The sequence below is a fragment of the Sapajus apella genome, unplaced genomic scaffold (genome assembly GCF_009761245.1).
Source record: "Sapajus apella isolate SASKATOON/1434 unplaced genomic scaffold, GSC_monkey_1.0 scaffold41, whole genome shotgun sequence".
NCBI lineage: Eukaryota > Metazoa > Chordata > Mammalia > Primates > Cebidae > Sapajus > Sapajus apella.
Window position 1 is genome coordinate 7,637,597 of NW_022436981.1, and position 19,572 is coordinate 7,657,168.

General features: G+C 34.9%; 1 protein-coding gene across 1 annotated transcript; it reads right to left on the bottom strand.

Moving 5' to 3' along the window:
• Window positions 1-13,748: 13,748 nt before the first annotated feature.
• On the bottom strand, window positions 13,749-17,038 carry LOC116565665 (beta-defensin 133-like). The gene is made up of 2 exons (XM_032299374.1): window positions 16,981-17,038; window positions 13,749-13,843 (listed from the first exon to the last, which is right to left on the bottom strand). The coding sequence occupies exons 1-2, from the start codon at window positions 17,036-17,038 to the stop codon at window positions 13,749-13,751; spliced, it is 153 nt and encodes a 50-aa protein (XP_032155265.1).
• Between the last annotated feature and the right edge of the window lie 2,534 nt (window positions 17,039-19,572).

Genomic DNA, 19,572 nt, shown 5'->3' on the forward strand with positions numbered 1-19,572 from the left:
TACTAAAAAATAAAGAACATCAATATCAATAAGAAATTGCATCAACTAATGGGCAAAACAGCCAGCTAACATTAAATGACAGTATCAAACTCACATATATTGTTATTAATTCTAAATTTAACTCAACTAAATCCCCCAATCCAAAGACACAGACAGGCAAAAAAAGCCAAGAACCATTGGTTTGCTACATCCAGATCCATCTCACATGCAAGGATACACAAAGACTCAAAACAAAGGGATGGAGAAAAATTTACCAACCAAATGGAGAGTAAAAATAAATAAATAGAAAGCAGGAGTTGCAATTTTTGCTGATAAAATAGACTTCAAAGCAACAAAGATCAAAAGAAGCAAAGAAGGATACTACATAAAGATAAAAGGAACAAGAAGAGCTAAAGATCCTAAATATATACGCACCCAATACAGAAATACCCAGATATATAAGACTTACAAAGAGACTTGGACTCCCACACAATAATAGTGGGAGACTTCAACATCAATATTACGCAGATCAATGAGACAGAAAGTTAACATCGATAATCAGGACTTGAACTCAGATTTGGAACAAGTAGACTTAATTAACATTCATAGAACTCTCCACTTTAAATACACAAAATATACACTTTTATCAGTACTACATCACACGTATTTACAGGTTTAAATGAAATATTGGTTGGCTGCTTGTTAATTATTTTCTTCCCTTTTTTTTTTTATGTCTCTATTATTAAACACAATTACAGGCATACCCATTTTAGACTACATTCTAGCCCGGGCAATAAAGCAACACCCCTGTTCTCTCTCCCTCTTCCTCTTCCTCTTTCTTCCTTTCCTTTATTCTTTTTTTTTTCTTTTTCTTTTTTTAAATTCTTTTTCTTTCTGTCTGTCTTTAAAAAAAAATACCTACTCTATAAGACTCTTATGAAAGCTGGATGACTAATATTACATTTACAAAGCATTTAGCATGTCAGACTCATGGTTATTTCCAAATTAAAAAAAAAAAAAAAAGAAAAATTTATAAATCATTAACCTGCTCTCAGAGAAAAAAAATCTGATTTGTAGCAGTTTTCAATTTGTGTGGTGTAAATACTCCCAACACAACTAATTGCAAGCTATCATCACGAATTTGCTGACTACAAAGTTGAAAGAGATATGAACATATGTTTTTCTGTGAGTCAAGTACAAGTTATCTATGCATACGCATCTAGGTATACATATGAAAAGAACACTGGAAGAATATGCCTAAAACTATTTATAATGGTTTGTTCTAGAGACAAGAGTGGGTTTAAGATATGCCTGATGAGAAGGAACTTTTCGATTTTATTCTGTATATTTTTATACCTTAAAAAACTTTTTTGAAATACAATATATACATGAAATAGTACATATATAATAAATGAATAGCTCCGTTTTTATAAACTGTACACACCTAAATAACAACCAACATCTAGAAATACATTATCATTCCCACTCATATCTCTGTCAGTCATTATTCCTCAACCCTCTGGGAACAACTATTATTCTAATTTTTAAAAGCACACACCAGCTTTGCTTGCTTTTTTGTAATTTACAAAAACGGCATAGCATATATATTATGGTAACTACCTAACCCAAATATTCAATGATAAGATTAATTTTAATTAACATAATGATTAAAGTATTCATTGATAATGATAAATGAACCTTTTTTACATAGCATTTATTTTATTGTATCAGACTTCTCTCATGCAACATTTTTGTGAGATTTATTATTAATTATATCAAATATATATATACATATATTCTATAGAAAATATAAACAGTAAACAACGTTGTTGGGTAGTTGAAGATCATTTATTCTCATTGCTATATAGAATTTCATTGTATGAATATACTCAATTTATTATCACTCCACTGTTGGTGCTCAAAATATTCCATAAATGCAGACTAACTAGTAGTGTTTATTGCAATTAATCTCCTCCCCTTTTCCCACCACTGCACTTACCTTCATACCTCCACATAGATACTGGGCTCCTCAGAGTCTCTAGAATAAAGAATGCTTATTTCACATCCTCCGGCAAGAACTATGTTAGTTCTTCAGAGACGTTATATGAGAGGTTTTAAACCCTGGGTGCAGAGGGTTGATAGAATTCAAAGAATGCCAGTACCTGAATGAAAGGAAAACGCAATCTTAGAAAGTATAGATGCCACCTATTTTCTAAGAAGTACTAAACAGGGGCATTCTATAATAACTAGATGAAGATGCAATTTGACTTTGGGCAACTGAAGGAATAGTATACTATAATCCTTGCGGTTATACATTTGTAGATAAATTATATATTTAGGAGCTTTATATTTAGGCTGAAGTAAGAATTCAGCCATGCTACCAGGGAGAAATGGCTTGGTGATTTCAATTGGCCAATCAGCCTAAAGAACAGATTTTTTTTTTTTTTTTTTTTTTTAGAGACAGGGTCCTCCCTTTGTTGCCAGACGCCAGGTTGGAGTGCAGTGGTGCAATCTCGGCTCACTGAAATCTCGACTTCCTGGGTTCAAGCAATTCTTCTGCCTCAGCCTCCTGAGTAGCTGGGACTACAGGTGCGTGCCACCGTACCCAGCTAATTTTTGTATTTTTTAGTAGAGACAGTGTTTCACCACGTTGGCCAGGATGGTCTCGATCTCTTGACCTCGTGATCCGCCCTCCTCAGCCTCCCAAAGTGCTGGGATTACAGGCGTGAACCACTGCTCCTGGCCTGTTTTTAAGACTTTAATGAAAAGAGTGTTCAAGTAGCTGTGGAAATGTATTGATTAAAGATTAATGTTCACCTATGTTACCTGGGGCCTGAATTAGCACTGCTTAAAACTAACACACAAGAAAGGGTTTAGGTGAGAGGGAGAACAAGAGAACAAAATATTCAAATTAATTCCTAGAGGTCAGATGACAGCCTCAGTTCCCTGAGGGCTCAAGAAAGCCTTTAGCAGAAGATGGCTCTGCCTGGTGGTCAGCATTCTTAGCAAAAGGAGCAAAGATGTAAATAAAAACAGAGACAGTCTGCCTTGTAAAAAGGATAAGAGAACACTGGTTCCATGTGTAAATCTGTCACTTTCAAAATTCCCACATATCTCCGTGGATTTTTAGATGTGGCCATTGAGGTACTACTCTAAAGCAAATGAAAAACCTGAGTCAGTAGCTTTCAGCAATGGTAATATTAATGGTAATACACTCACAAATATCTGGTAAAGTTCTAATTATTTTTATTGGATCTTCACCTCACCGTTAATGAAAAGCAAATGGATGAAAGAGAAAATTCTAAAGAGGAAATGTTGCAATTCCTGGAATACCAAAAAGAATGCCCAGGACGGGACGGGCATGGTGGCTAACCTCTGTAATCCCAGCACTTAGTGGGAGGCCGAGGTGGGAGGATCTTCTGAAGTCAAGAGTTCAGGACCAGCTTGGTCAACATGGTGAAACCCTGTCTCTACTAAAAACACAAAAATTAGCCAGGTGTGGTGGCACACACCTGTAATCACAGCTACTCAGGAGACTGAGGAGACAGAGGAAGGAGAATCGCTTGAATCTGGGGGGCAGAGGTTGTAGCGAGCCAAGATCATGCCACTGCACTGCAGCCTGGGCAACAGAGGAAGACTGTTGTTAAAAAAAAGAATGCATATGACATTTGTGTCATCACAATTTTTCTCAAATTTCGTCAGGAGAGGAAATTCAAATGGCTCTCTGTGGACTTAGCCACAGTCAAAGAGTGGTAGAGGATATAAGAAGACTGGCAAATACAATTTATTTTTATTTGACCCGTACTGGTAGGATTAAGAACCTAGAGCAGAGTTATAGAATTTCCTTAAAAGACATTCTGAAGTGATTGTCTAAGAATGATGTATTTTCTGTCAAAAGAGATAAAATTTGTTAGTTGAGAAAGGAATGCATTTTAGAGATGTCATCCTTTCCTTTACAACCCTCCTACTCAATCAGATATGAGAAGGCTGATAACTCTCAAATATATCCTTAGTAGACTTTGCAGAGGTAACTTTTCAAAATTTGATCTAAATATGTATTTTGATATGAAAAAAAAAAAAATTCCAACCAAAGAAACATTATAAAGTTAATATATAGGTGTACATAATACTTTTATTTTGATTGTGGCCTTATACTGAATATTGTGGTGGTTCTATTAATTTATTCAATAACTACTTACTAGCCAAACATGGAAGGACAGTGAAATTACTCAGACATAATTTCTATCTTTATATTTTAAATTTTAATCTTGTGCCAGAGAAAAAATCATAAGGAGACAACTCAGAAAAAGTGTGTGCATGTAAGTGTGTGATAACATCTGTCTATATGGCTAGGGTAGCACACAGAAGGTAGTATATTTCAAAGAAAATATAAGTATATATCTTTACTAACGTTTTGTATAATAAAATTCCAGTTAATCACCATTCCTTCAGGATTCCATAAATATCAGCTTTTTAACCGCAAAGTGTCTTGTTTCAATATTTCTCTTATTGGTGTACAGTTTTAGACTCTAAATTAGAAATTTTAATTTCAGTGTGTAAGACATAATGAGGAGTAAGTTTCTATGTTGTAACTATGGAGTATAACACAAGCATTTCTGCATCCTGACAATATTCTTAAGTGGTTTATGAGTATCATAATATATTATGGAAATTATTTATCACAAAGGTGAAAAAGTAGGAGAGGCTTTATAAAGGACAACAGTCATGTATTTTGAAAAATGAGGAACTTTATAGACCGAAACTAAAGGAAGTTATTAAAATATAACTCAATAAGCACAGTCTCGGAGTTATGAATGTCACTGGATGTGAAAAGTTAGTGAGAGGAAGAATAGGTCATGGTGACACTGGCAGACTCAATATTCTATATGAATGAGGAATCATCAGCATGTTTCAAAATTAGGGTGATTTTACAAATTTTCTTTCTAAATGTCATTCTGTTGAAGCTATGAAATTACAATTCATGGTCATCTACTGGAATAAGAAGTGAATAACAGGCTATGACAACAGTCTATTACAACTAATCACTGACAGCCAATCAGGGAGGACAAATGTCATATGTTCAAAAGTGCTAGCCATGTGGCACTAGAGGGAATGAGGCACTAGAGTCCAGACAATTCAGCTGCTCATTAAGCACATGTGGATCTCCATGGTCGAAGTATCATGACAAGGAAATGTGATATATCCAGATTTCATCTAGATTTTAAAATCAGAGACCAAGGTTGGCATGAAGGAAAGAAATATTAGTTGGAAAATTCCAGGTGATGAAACTACAATTCAGCAGTAATTTTGGGAAATAGGTGAGGACTAGTAGTTAATTGTCAAGGTAATTTTAAGAATAGCAAAAAGGAAAGCTTAAAGCTGAAATACAGCTATGGCAGAAATTACGTGATAAAAATAGAATAAGGCTATGATAAGGGAGCCTCCCATTTTGACTTCCTTTTATCCCCCTGCAGGATAAATTCCCCATATACTTAACATGATCCTTCATGACCTTGACTCACCTAAACTTCCATCTTTAGCTTCTTTCTGTACCACCTTTGCTTTCTTTTTCAACCATGCTAAATTTTCTCTGTTATACATAATACGTCTTTGCTCTTTTTTGCCTTAGAACTTCTGCATATTCACTTGCTCCATTTACCAGAAACATCTCAAAATTACTCCCCCCAGCCTTCCCTACTCCCCAATTACATACACACATTCTACCTAACTTTTCCTCATTCCTCACATCCTAATTTTAATGCCATTTTCTCAGTACATTTTTTCCCAGAACACTGTGCCTCAAGGAAAGGTTAGAACCTGGGTTTATGTGATTTTAGCACTGATCATACTAATAAATACATGTTTGTTACAGACTTCTTGAAACCTATAGCCTCTTTTATTCAGCATTGGAGTGGCACTTAGTGTTAACTCAGATGCCGGCATGTGGTGGTGGATTTGCATCTTACTGATATTTTCTAAAATTTGGGTAGGGACTTACCTGAAAGGCAGACATTATTGTAAGCATTTTTCATGAATGTGGGGCAGGCAGAGGGAACAGTGGGAACTTGATCAATGCAGTGTTAGCAAGAATGGAAAGAGCATTTTCAAGAACTATTTAGGAACTGGAACAAATGTATTTACAGAAGAGGATGAGAGAGCATTCCTGTCCTTTAGGTGGAATGCAATTTCTGTAATGCTCATCAGTATAGGAGAAATCAGTTTATCAGAGGTGAAAAAAGAGAAAAGAATTATTCTGGTAGTGTTCAGTTTAAAGAATCTACAGAATTTTCATAAGAGATATCAAATAACCATAGTTGCATCTTGTTTTGAAAATGAAAATGAAGGTTAGAGCCACAGATTTTGAATTCATTTCTTTTCATTTAATTAGTGGTGGTAGATATAATTACTAAAGAAAATATTTGGCAAAAGTCAATCAACCATGTATTCCTGGGAACCGCAGATGTGTTTATGATTCTATTATGACGCACCAGACCTACACAGTTAATTATGTTTGGAAATAAAATGTGTAGGAAATAAGAAGTAATTTGTTTTTGAAACTATATTTTTATTTTACAAATAACAATTGTACATATTCATGGGGTACATAGTAATATTTCAATATGTATAATACAGTGATCAGATCAAAGTAATTAGCATATCCATCATCTCAAATGTTTATTATTTCTTTGTTTCAGGAATGTACTTCTAGCTATTTGAAACTACGTAATACATTATTGCTAACTATAGTCATCCTACCGTGGTGTAGAACATTAAAGGTTTCTTCTCCTACCTGTAATGATTATTATCATCATTATTACATTTGCTAAAAGGTTTAACTATAGGAGTCACATTTGTTTATATAAATACAGTTACTGTAGTAGTTTATTATTTTGGCTCGCTGCTTTTTCTTCCTTCTCCAAGAAGCAGCAGATAGATTATGACTTGAGAACCACCTTATACCTTACAGTTAAAGTTGTGTGGCCTTGATTTTTATAACTAAGTTATCCTGGCCATCTTATACAATCCAGAAAGTTTTTATTACTATGTCAAGTTGTCTAATGCTTCTAGGTCATCTGAGAAAATTGTACTCGTCCTAGCTTGCTTCCTTACTCAGAGCATAGACAAGAAACAAAGCAGAAACCAAAAGGCTGAATTATCCCAAGATGACTTTTTTGCGATAGGAAATATTCCTTGAGATTTTTCAATCCTACACACACTTGAAGATCTTACTAATTTTCGTCTTTCTACGGATGGCTTGGTTTTTTATTATTACCAGATGACCTCTGCACATATATATACAGATTTGAAACATTAAACAACTATAGTACTATTGATATAATTATGATAATAATAATGATTATTATTTTAACATTATTGACATCCTACTCTGCATATAAATTGTACTTGACTTATTTCATTTGACCTTCATATTAAATATGTCAAACATGCAGTTAGTGTAATTTTAATTGTATAGACGAGGACACTGAGGTTTGGTGAGCTTGTGATGATTTCTTTCAAATCCCATAGCTAAGGATATAGTGAAGCCGTATTCAAACCTGGGCAATCAAATTTTAAAGCATGAAGAATTAATCTCCATGAATCTTTTCTCACTTTTTTGATTTATCTACTCCCACAGAAATCTCTTACCTCAGAGAAACTTCTAGCTTCTTAGTCACTACTTTCTACTACTTTTAGAAACATAATGAAAGTACTGGTTCCTCAATCAATGCCTAAGTCATCAACACATATGCACAGGGGCAGTGCACGTTCTCTGCTGGTGTTATTTTGTTCATTGAAATACTGAGTATGTACATAAGCCAGGATCAGAAAAACGCTAAACTTTTTCTTCTGCCTTTCACAGTCAGCTTGCTCACTTCCAGTTGTGGTTGCAGTCTGTAGGTTAAAAAAAAGATATGCCAGGAGACAGGACGGTAATATTCATGTCTTGATTATGATGAAGGTGAACCCCAAAACTGAGGCTTACCACAGTGGGATTCTTAACTGCTCAGAAAAGAATTTAAGAATGAGCAGACAGTAAAAGAAAACAAATTGATTAGAGCAACAGTGTACAGCAAAATGGCAGATCCAATGACAGAGCAGGGCTTTCCCATAGGCAGAGTGGCCTAGAGTAGCATTTGTGGATTACTGGCTAGCTTTATTTATAGCCATTTAAAATTATTTGCTAAATAAGTGGTGGGTTATTCATGAACTTCCTGGAAAAGAGGTGAGGCATTCCTGGAACCATATAAGGTAACTTCCAGGTTGTTGCAATGGCGACATTTGTAAACCGTCCTGGCGCTGATGGTAGTGTCTTACAGCATGAAAATGAAAATAAACAGGGAGGGTAATTAGAGGTTACTTTTTTGCCATTATGGTTCTAGCTGGCTTTGGCCAATTTCTTTGCAGCATCCTATTTTGACCAGCAGGGTTGTAACAGGTCTGATAAGCAAGTCCTATTGATCTCCTATCTCAATTAGACACCAAAGTCTGTTCATATCCTTGGTAAGGAAGCAACTATATACTTTGTAGATAGAAACAGGCTGCACAACACAGTTGAATCACTGTTAGTGACTTTGGGCCTGGATATTTACTTGTCTTTTGGGTTTGGTGTAAATGTCACATTTACATTTTCTTCCATTCTTCTTCCCTCTCACGATATGCCTCTCTCTCTCTCTCTTTTATTCCTTTATTTATTCCATAAATTTTTACTGACAAATTATTTTAGAAGAGACACTGGGTATTGAGAACACCACAGTAAATAAGAAGCTGAGTTTTCATGTTTATGAAGCTTATAGCCTAATGTGACACGCAAATATAAAATACTTAAATAGGCACCTACAGTTCTGAGTTATAGTGATGTTATAGAATATTAGGTGGATCACTTGGAGTGGGGAGAAGGATACATAAAGTTTTCTCATAGGTGACGGTTTCTAAGATATGACTTGGAAGACTAGTTAGCTAGTTGAGGAGGTATGGAGGATGCTCTAGGAAGACAGAATTGCATGTGTAAAAGACTGGAGGGAAGTGTTAAGTCGTACCTATAAAACGAATTGGGTATAACTAAGCTATCACATGTAAGGTGAGGAGTAGATTGTTTAGCTTGGTCAAGAGGCCTGCATTACATCCTGAGGACCATGGCAAACTTGTGAAAGTTTTCGGGGAAGATTTCAGAACTTCTTTTATATCCTGTTAATTCTAAAATTGGTCAAGCCCTCATAAAAAATACTCTGTGATTTCACCATTATCCTTGAAAACTTGAAAATACTGATAAAGTGAATTAGAAGAATAAGATATTTTTCTTCCATTCTTCGAAGAGGGCATCTACTTATTTATACACTTCTAAGTGGAAACATGACATAATGTGAATTTCTCTTAGAGTTGTACTAGTATTTGTGTTATTCAGTCTAGAGTATGATTTAAGAATAAAATGCTTGCTAAAATATCTCAAATCTGTCCTTCTGACCCTCTTAGATCAGGTATTTATCCCTATAGCATGGATAATTGCGATAGCCTTCTGGCAGCTTCTCCCTGTGTCCACATCAGCTAAGCATTCTCCATCCCATGTTGTGGCCTCTGGCTGATTTATTTGCCTAATGCTAGTTTTCCTCATTACCCTCTAGACAATAGGAAGCCAATTAAATATTTTTCTCCACCTTTTGCTTTAGGTAAAAGGCTTATCTATTCACTATTTAATATAAATTATTTTCAGACATAAGAACAACTAACATTGAGCTTCTGGAGTTAATTTAATCCCTGAAATTACCAAGAAGGATGAACAAGTTGTATTTGTTCTTCAAGTTCCAGCTCTGAGAGCTGAAGTTCACTTTTTCTCAAAATAATCTTTAATGTTTGCCAAATTTTCCCTCCTACTTCTGTCTTTTCTGTCTCTCATAAATAAAAGATACAAGAGGAAAACATCCAGAATAAGATTCTTTATGACTCAAGGTGTTGTCAGATAGAAAATACTCCCATTGGCAGGGCATACCAAAACACCTAGGCAGAGATGAAAGTCAAACCTCGTCCTTTGTTCTCAAAACCTATGGATTGAGGCTCTGGTCATATATTTTTCTGAACCTTGAGAAAATCTCTGATTCATCACTGCCCCGTTCTCAAATAGATAATTTTGCAAGATGCTCTTCATTTCTATGGTAGTTGCCAGCATTTCAAATTCTCACTTTTAGAAAATTGAATGTGACTTTAGAATGGAAAAATTTAAAGCTTATTTTTAAATTTAGAAAATAGAATCTATACAGCTATTTTTTCTTTTTAATTCTGCTAGCAGACAGTTTAATATTACACTGTGAGGCTCCATTGCAGTTTTACATTTTTAAATGAAAGTTAAAATGCAATTAAATAGAAACTAGGAGACATAAAAAGTGAAAGTAATTTGAGTTTGTATGCTTATTCTCCATAACTAGTTAAAATTAAGGAATTATTGAATTGGTATTTATGTTAAAGAGAGACTCAGTTAACTTCTGGCTCTCCTCTCTCTAAATGTGGCAAACATATCATGTTTATTTTATCTTCTCATCTGCTAAAAATAGTAGTTTTTGATCTATAAGATTTCTGTTTTCCCAACTTTTGACTTGTCAACCTGGTCATTTGATAATTTAATAAACTGGCAAATTAGGAAGGCCAATGTATCTTGCCCTATTTCATTTACTTATCTCATGACCATACTGGTGGTCTATTTAATAACTTTTTCTGGGTGACATAAGGGCAATTTTATTATTTTATATTGTTTTCATTTTTTTTAGAACATTTGACATTGAATGCTGATCAACACAGTACAGCCAAAGACAGCAAAGGGATTCTTTTGACTTTCTGAGAGAGAAGAGAGTAAAATCTAATACCTTCTAATTTGAGACTCAAATCTGTTGAAACTTGTTGAAGTTTCTGCTAGCAATAGACAAAATCAAGATACTCAGAAAATAAAATTTCAATTGAAATTGAAAGAGATGGGACCGTTTGACTTAAGTGGATGAATCACTACCACTTATATAACTTTTGTCACAATTGGCACTAATAATATTCTTTAGCAGCTGTCAAAGGGTTAAACAGATAATCTATTAATTGGGTATCAGTAATAAACACTTCACAGTAAAGTGGCCCATTTCTCAGTTAAGTGATAGCTTTTTCCAGCCTCATGATAATGTGCTTGGGTTCTGACTTCAGAACTGGAATAGAGCCAGTTTGGCTGACTAGTTGATTAAGATTGAGAGTATTGATAAACCTTAGTGAAAATGACTTATTTTATAATACAGATTAAACCAACAATATTTTTGACTCTCATGTGCCCTGGTGACTCTGATACAGAAATACTGAGTTTATGGACATTTTCTAAAACTGTCTATGCCAATAGCACCCAATTTGTTTGCTAAGATCCATCAGGAAGCTGACTGGAAGTGATCGGTGAGTGCAAATGCACAAAAATATTATCTGTAGAGTAAATGAATAAAAACTTATGTATATCTATCTACCTAGTTACATACCTGGCATATCTATATGCACACACATGTGTATGTATATATTTTTGTATACACATGTAGATTACTTTCTGGTCATTCCGTAGTTCCTTAAACTTTCTAGATGCTACAATTGCAAATATTCTCCTATGGAAGAAACATGACATTTTGTATAAAAGTGGTCTTTTTTTTGTTTTCAACTTTTATTTTAAATTCTGGAGTACATGTGTAGGAGGTACTGTTTTATTACATAGATTAATGTATTCCATGGTTGTTTGCTGCACAAATCAACCCATCACCCAGGTATTAAGCCCAGCTTCTATTAGGTATTCTTCCTGATGCTGTCCCTCGCTTCACCCTCCAAGAGGCCTCAGTGTGTGTTATTCCCCCACCGGTGTCCATGTGCTCTCATTATTCAGGTCCCACTTATAAGGGAGAACATGCGGTATTTGGTTTTCTCTTCTTGTATTAGTTTGCTGAGGATATGACTTCCACCTCCATTCATGTCCCTACAAAGAATGAGATTTCATTCTTTTTTATAGCATAGTATTCCATGGTGTGTATGTACCACATTATCTTTATCCAGTCTATCATTGACAATTGATGGGCATTTGGGTTTATTCTGTGTCTTTGCTATTGTAAATAGTGCTGCAGTGAATATACATGTGCATGTACCTTTATAATATATTATATACTCAGTAATGAGATTGCTGGGTCAAATGGTGTTTCTTCTTCTAGATCTTTGAGGAATCACTACACTGTCTTCCACGATGGTTTAACTAATTTACACTCCCACCAACAGTGTAAAAGCATTCCTTTTTCTCTGCAATCTCACAAGCATCTGTTTTTTCTTGACTATAAAAAGTGGTCTATATTCAAAAAGATCTAGGAATTAATACTGTAGGCTAGAGAGTGAGTTTTTGCTTCTATGGATTTATACTCAGTTAAATAAAAGAATTGGTTTGAAAGCAAATTATGCAAGGAGTTACATCTTTTCTATTCTTTTATAAAATTCTCAGTTGCTAGAATTAATCTGGAAAGATTTTGTGTAAGGAAAAGTGATAAAAGAGAAAAGGAATGAAACTTTAAGCATCTCTTATATGACTGCCAGATCAATCTAATTAGAAGTTTATCTCAGCAGCTTATTAACCTGTGCTAGTTGTCAAATGTGGACATTCAGGCAATCAAACCACCCCTGGCTGCCCGTTTCTCATTTCTTATATCTGTTGTTTAGTTTCAGATGCAGCCTCCATGTTCAACTCAGTATTTACCTCACCCTCTTCCTCAAGTTCCCTTTGATGATTTCAAAGTAAGGGAGCATTCAGACTTGTGTTCATTGTAAGGCAGAACTTAAGTTATCAATCTGTTTAATTTATTAAATAGCTGTATGACCTCACAAACTTTCTAAACATTTTTAACAAGCAGGTTAATCTAATAAAAATGTACACAGTGTTTGCTCTCAAAACTAGAACTCTGGGAATTTGGTTCCAGGATCTGTACTCTGAAGTTATCTTATACGTTTCATGGACACTGCATTATCTCATAGAGATTTTGTGATCATCAAAAACATTTCTGTATCTCAAAATGTTTTGAAGCTTTTACATTAGTATTAGCTATAATGATGATATTGCTATCAGTAAAGTTCCTAATGATTTTTGTGATTTAATTATTTTTGTACTAATCACGCTGAATTCTGTATTTCCTATTCAGTAGATATTAGTTATGAGACATCTCTTTCATCAGACCTCTCCAGTTTCCTGTTTCAGTTGCAATACACCTATGCCTTACTTTCATATATGGCCTATTTTTAAAAATTTCCTGTTCAAGAGAACAAATACAAAAATCCTGAAGGACTGAACTGATGCTATGGCTCCCTGCTTGCAGTGAATAAGATCTCTTGATCCGTGACCTGATGAAAGTGCTATTTGTTCCTTCTCTTTGATCACTCTAAACTCGCATTAGTTTGGATACCTTGATTTGAAGACTCCTGATAGTAATTATTTGTGTCATTTAGACTTCTTTGTGTAATTTATCTTTCTTCTGCTAATTAGTAGAATATTGATATCCAAAATGATGAAATGTTTCCCTAGAGCTCCCTTATATACTGGATGGCTCCCACTACTCTCAGATCCTTAGGAGAAAACATAGCTCCTCAAATGATGCTATGTAACCAAGAGAACATCACAGACTGGACAGTGGTTGGTAATTCAGTTCCATTTATTACTAATTCTTGTACTCACCGTGCTTTACTTTTCTGGGATGCTGATTTTTATTTCGAAATTCTACATACAACAGTTGATTTAGTTATGTGCAGACACCAATTGGTTTTTCAAAATCATGGCACTCATGTCTACATTTACCTCTCATGACAAAGCAACTATAGGTGTCTGTCATGGCTCATTTAACTGTTAAAAGAGAAAAAAAGCACATAACCATTGAGTCATTGTAAGTGCCTTAAGGTCCCAACTTGGGATAAATCAGTTGTTGATGTGAAAATAAGCATGGCACTTGCATTCTGGGGTATGGCCTTGGGAAGTCATTTGTTTTGCTACTTTTCTGGTGATGATTGTTTTGTGATACTTTTTCTTTCATTGTCAGTTTCCTTTCCAACTTCTGGCTTTATCCATTAGTTGTTAAAGCTTAGTTTTCCCGGAGACCTTCTTACTGAGATTACAGGCTTGAGCCACCGCGCCTGGCCGAACACCGCATATTTTTATGGCTACTTACCTACTGCTCACCAAACAATATTTTAAAATAGCTTTACTGAGATGTAGTTGCTATAAAAAGAATTGCACATATTTAGGGTGTACAAATTGATTAATTTGGGCATATACAAATACCTATGATCCCACCACCTCCCAAAGGCTTTTTTCTTCAATTTCAAAAATAGGTAAACATTTAAATATTTTTGGTTTTAGCATTTAAAATGGGAAGATTAGTTAGTGTTGCTTAAATTGCTATCTTGCTTAAATCTTTTTAGATATCTCTTTTATTAGAAGAGTGAAAAAACCCTAGCAGACACTGGGATACGAAAGCTTCTTTTAATATTCACAAAATTTGAGACTAGTAAGGAGACTGGTTTGCTGAGGGAATGAGTGTTGTCATGAATGACAAGACTTAAGTTCAGTGAGAAGGGGTTGATATCAATCAACATCTCCCTATGTTTCCTTGTTTCAGAACCTTCTTTATAAAGTACTCAGTATTGCATTATCATAGCATATACCAACTGATGGACTCATCTATATCTGGCCATAAGACTTAGTATTTCATCTCTTCAAGAAATGTTTAAAGTTTTAGAAAGGTCACATAGGGAGGAAGATACCCAAAATAAAAGCATTAAATGTAATGGTAAATTATCAAACATCGGTGATGAAGATATGTGAACAGTGCTCTTTCCCTAGGTTTTGAACATATAGGATTCGACTGAGATGGCATCAATGGTACTGACAACCCAATTCATGCTGTCTGCTTTCAGTGAAGTTATGTTAGCACACTGTCTCACTGTTACTTTGAGTAACTAGACATTTTAGGAAAAAAATTATACCTATTATTTTGAATTTTTTGCCATATATTTTAGGCAAGGAGATAGACTTTTTCACTGTATAAATTAATGATAGATATCTCCTTATTTGTACTATCTAGAGAGATGCTATTTATTGCTTTTGATGCCAGAGGGAAAAGGCCTTATCTTGCCAGCTTAAAAATGCATCCTCAATTTGCACTGTCCTACATGAGGGGTGTGAAGCATGTATGTTGACTTAATTGGAATTTAAAAATAATAACAGATGACAGCTGTCAAGCACTAGTATTAAAAAGAGAATAGCATTATTTAAGTGGGAATTGTAAATTAGCATTTTTCCACTAGTAGCAAAAACAACAAATAGCTTTTCTCTAGAAAACAGCTATTGTATAACAAAAATATATATATTTATGTACAAGTAGGAAACACAAATTTTTCCAGTTTTAGATGAAACTATGCATATACATTCACAATGTCTCTCGGGTTTATAATGATACTGAAGTGTCATGAAAGTTTTCACCTTTTCTCCCAAAGCAAGTGACATGAGGCATACATTTAAATGATGATAACAAAACTGGAGCTGATTTTATTATCCAAATGTGGTTGCACTAAATAGCAGTCTTCTTTTTTTTAAGATCATCTCTGTTTGGTAAAAACAAACTCTGATTGTTAATTCCATTAGTCGTGGGTTTAGAATATTGTAATAAAATAACAATCCTCCTAATTATCATGTGACTTATTTGAATTATAAAATAATTTGGATGATTTGAGTCTTAAATCCAAAATACTTAGATGTTTGAGTTTACTTACAGCCAGACTTATTGTTAGAGTTAGACTTCTTTGGTCTCATCTGTGCTGCTAAGAAATGAAGTTGGACTTCAAAAAGGAAACTATTGCAGTTCTAGACCACTCCTAAATCAGAACACCCTAGAGTTATTAGTTTTTGTTTGTTTTATTTTCTTAAGGTGAGTGGAATTATTTTCTTGCGTGTGTGTAAAATGTTTGTTTACAGGATCTTAACATACACAAGAAAAATACTTTTCCTATCTCAAGTACCCTGAAGTGTGTTAAAACTGCCTTTTCAGTGATCTCCATCAAGATACTTCCCTTGGCTATTGATCCAATCTAACAGTAGTGTGTACAGTGAAAATTTACAAATGAGGGTACACAGTTTAAGTATGTGAAATCCAACATGGTGAATATTACCTCCACTGTCTCCTGCAATATTTGTCAAGAAAGAGTTTTGTGATGAGATTTCTAGAAGTTAGTTGCTTTTTAAGGTGTTTCAATACAATGTAAAAGTAATTATAATACTATTTAAGAATAATCTAATATTAATTATACTTTATGTTAGGCACTCTGTATATTTAAATATCATTAATTTTATAATACTACAAGGTACACTTAAATACTATATTTAATTCACAAATGAGGAAATTGATGCTGAATGGGTTTAAATAATCTGATAGATTTATATAGCCAATACATGGCATAAGCTAAATCTGAACCCAGGTATCAATAACTCCAAAGTTTAATTATCTGATTAATATTAATTGCTATGTAATTGGACCTGAGGTAATATAGCCACTAAAGTTCTCAATTCTTAATAGTTGAAAACATCATTTTAATAAGTATTTTTCTTAAAGTAAATCATGCGACATAACCAAATCAATCATTAGGTTACTGAAAAACCAACTTTTACTGTACTACACAGTGCCCATCACGTCTCAAGGATCCAGATGGATATATTTTAATATTCTATCTCAGTAGTCAGTCTGGACAATTAGCCTGTAGTAATTTAATCAAAGTCTTTAAATTGTCTCCCACAATAATATGACTCACCAGGAGCCTTACTTTTTAATAAGTAAGTCCTTTCTTTGTTTGTGATTTACTCTTGGGCCCATAACCATTCACTCTCTTAACAATTTGGTAAATCTTTTGTCTCCAGTTGACATCAACCAAGATGTAATTCTCCAGAAAGACATTTTATCCTCTCAATTAATATTTACATTTTACCTGGTGGCAATGGGGCCAGAAAGAAAAATAAAGCAAAGGGAAAGACAGGACTCTTCATGATTGAAGTCTGTCAGCCAAATCAGCAGCTCTGCAATCTTTGAATAAGAGAAAGGTAGAGAGCATATCTTTTTATACTTCTTTCCATGCAGTGATGCAAATTTAGTCACTGAGGTTTATCAAAAGTTAACACTCCTGTTTAACAGTGCTTGGATAAAAAGTACTGGACATTCCTTTTCTTTAATCTTGGAATATAAAGGATTATGGTATCCACAGTATATAATTATCTTTTTATAACTAGTTGTTTGGGAAATGCATGCCACTGAGAATCTCCTATTGGAGATCTGAAGAGTAGGAGCATGAGAATTTAATCTTTGCTTTTGCTTTCATTTTTCTCTTTCTTAAATTGCTATGCAAAATTAATAAACTAGTGAATTTAAGAAGCAATAAAAACTATTGTCTCCTAATTTGTGCTTTTAGTTATTAGAACATATTTCTCTCCATGATCTGTGGTTAGTGTGAAAACCTCTTTGTCATCTCTTATATGCAATGTAGCCATTAGGGACTCTGAGGTATAAGATAATTTCAGAATAAGCAAACACACACACACATTCACACACATATACAGGCAGATAAAAATTCTATGTTTGCAAAATGCCAAATGACGATGCTAGCAATAAGTAGTAAGTCATTTTAATAAGAAAATAGCATTTTCTTGGATTATTTGGATGTCCTTTAAAGAGATATTTTAGCTACAGTTATAAAAAAGAGTATGTTTATCAAGAGATCCAAGTTGTATTTTGTTACTTTCAGATCTTAAAAAAGAATACCCAAAGCAAAGCAAAGCAAAATATGACTGGAAGTACTTGGGGGTAGTAGTTACATGGCCAACTAAAGATAAAATAAAATGCCCAATTCACAGACATTAAATGTCTCTGCTTTTAGATGGTAAGAGAAAAGCTTTTTTATTAAAGATTTAAAAATATAATAAAGCTCATTATATTTAACTGACAAACCAAGCAACTTGGGGCTGTAGGGGATCAGTCAGGGTGGTGGAAAAAATTATAGGAAAGACACAAAACTTCTTGGAAGGCTGTAAGATCTTTCAAAAGCTTTGGGAAAGGGCTATGACTGAAGACAGCCTAATCCTCTTACCCTGAGCTCATAACAAAGAGCACATAACAAGGGAATGTGGAGGAGTTTAACTAAATAGCTTGTTTACTCATGTTGTCCTAAAACCATCCTTTGATCATTCATGCACAGAACTGCTCTCTACTTGGGGGGTTGACAATATTAATTACCCACAAATGATGTTTGCTCCAGACCTTTGTCATTAAACTAGTTCTAAAATAAATATGAGCATCTACAGCATATCAGGGCTGTACAGCCAGACTCCCCCTTTGGGGTTTATAAGCCATGGGGTCCTCTAGCCATGCTCTCAGAGGCAAATCACCTGTGTATGTGAACTTCTTTCCTTTGTCACTCAGCCAGAGTCTGTGGGTCAGTCTTGGCAGCTGGTGCCCCCATGTGAGGAACGCTTCAATGGATTGTGATGGAACCCTTGAAAGCGAAGGTGAAGAGACTGGGCAGTCAGTAAGTCAGTAAGTCATCAGTGCCTGCTAAGGATTTCCAATTTTGAGGGAATTTTTCAGGCTAGGATTTCATCATGGGACAACAATATCAGCAAAACAGAAACAGTATATAAAAGTATTGAAACAGCTACTTAAAGCTAGTGAAGCCTTGGTTTTGCAGGCTCAATAAAGGGAACTAATGCAAACTGTTGTTTCCCATAACCCATGGTTCCTGGAAGAAGGCACGCTAGACCTAGAGCTATGGGAACAAGTGGGGAGAAATTTTAAATGCAATAATGCACAAGGGCAACAGGTCCAAGTAACATCTCTAATGTTACAGGCCTTAGTCAGGGCTGCTTTGGCCCCACTCAACACAGAAGAGCATATAAAAGGAAGGGAAGAGGAATCATCACCTATCTTACCGCCTCATGCCCCCACTCAGTCCCACTATTACTGAGTAAAAGTGCCACAGAGGAAATGAAGGTTTCCCCTCCTTGAATAAATTTTTTTTAATCTACATACTCTTTGACCCAGCAGTTTTGTATATTCACATTCTTTCTGTAGATAATATGCATAAAACGGCACAAAGATGTACATACACTGATTAGGTGTCCTGGATCCTGCACTGCACTGTGTTTCCTGACCACCTCTGTATTTTGGAGTGAATTTTTTTCAAAGTTATCTTCCACTGCCTTGTACTTGTCTGTGTTGGGAGAGCTATTGAGTGAAGAATCCCAATTTCTGACTGGACTTGAGTAGGTACTGACGTGATTTCTTTCCTTTAGGCAATTATTTGACCCTCTAGTCTCCCACAGAATGCCTCCTGTTAACCAGATGTCTGAGGAAGTTCTGGGATTCATGGTTAAAGGGGGCCTAAACCAAGGCCCCTGGTTGAACAAAAGGTCTGGTGGGTAGATCATGCTTGCTGGTTGCCACAGACTTTCTTGTGCAAGGTAATGAAAGATAAGGATGCCAAAATAGTACTGACAAGCTGACATTGGGCAACTTTCACCTAAATCTGACA

Excerpts from the sequence above, each read along its gene's own strand:
- LOC116565665 (XM_032299374.1), bottom strand. The coding sequence starts at position 17,038 with ATGAAGAGTCCTGTCTTTCCCTTTGCTTTATTTTTCTTTCTGGCCCCA. Across the intron at positions 13,844-16,980 it reads TCTGGCCCCATTGCCACCAG|GAGCCATGACAGACACCTAT; the intron begins GTAAAATGTAAA and ends TAACAGTTAAAT.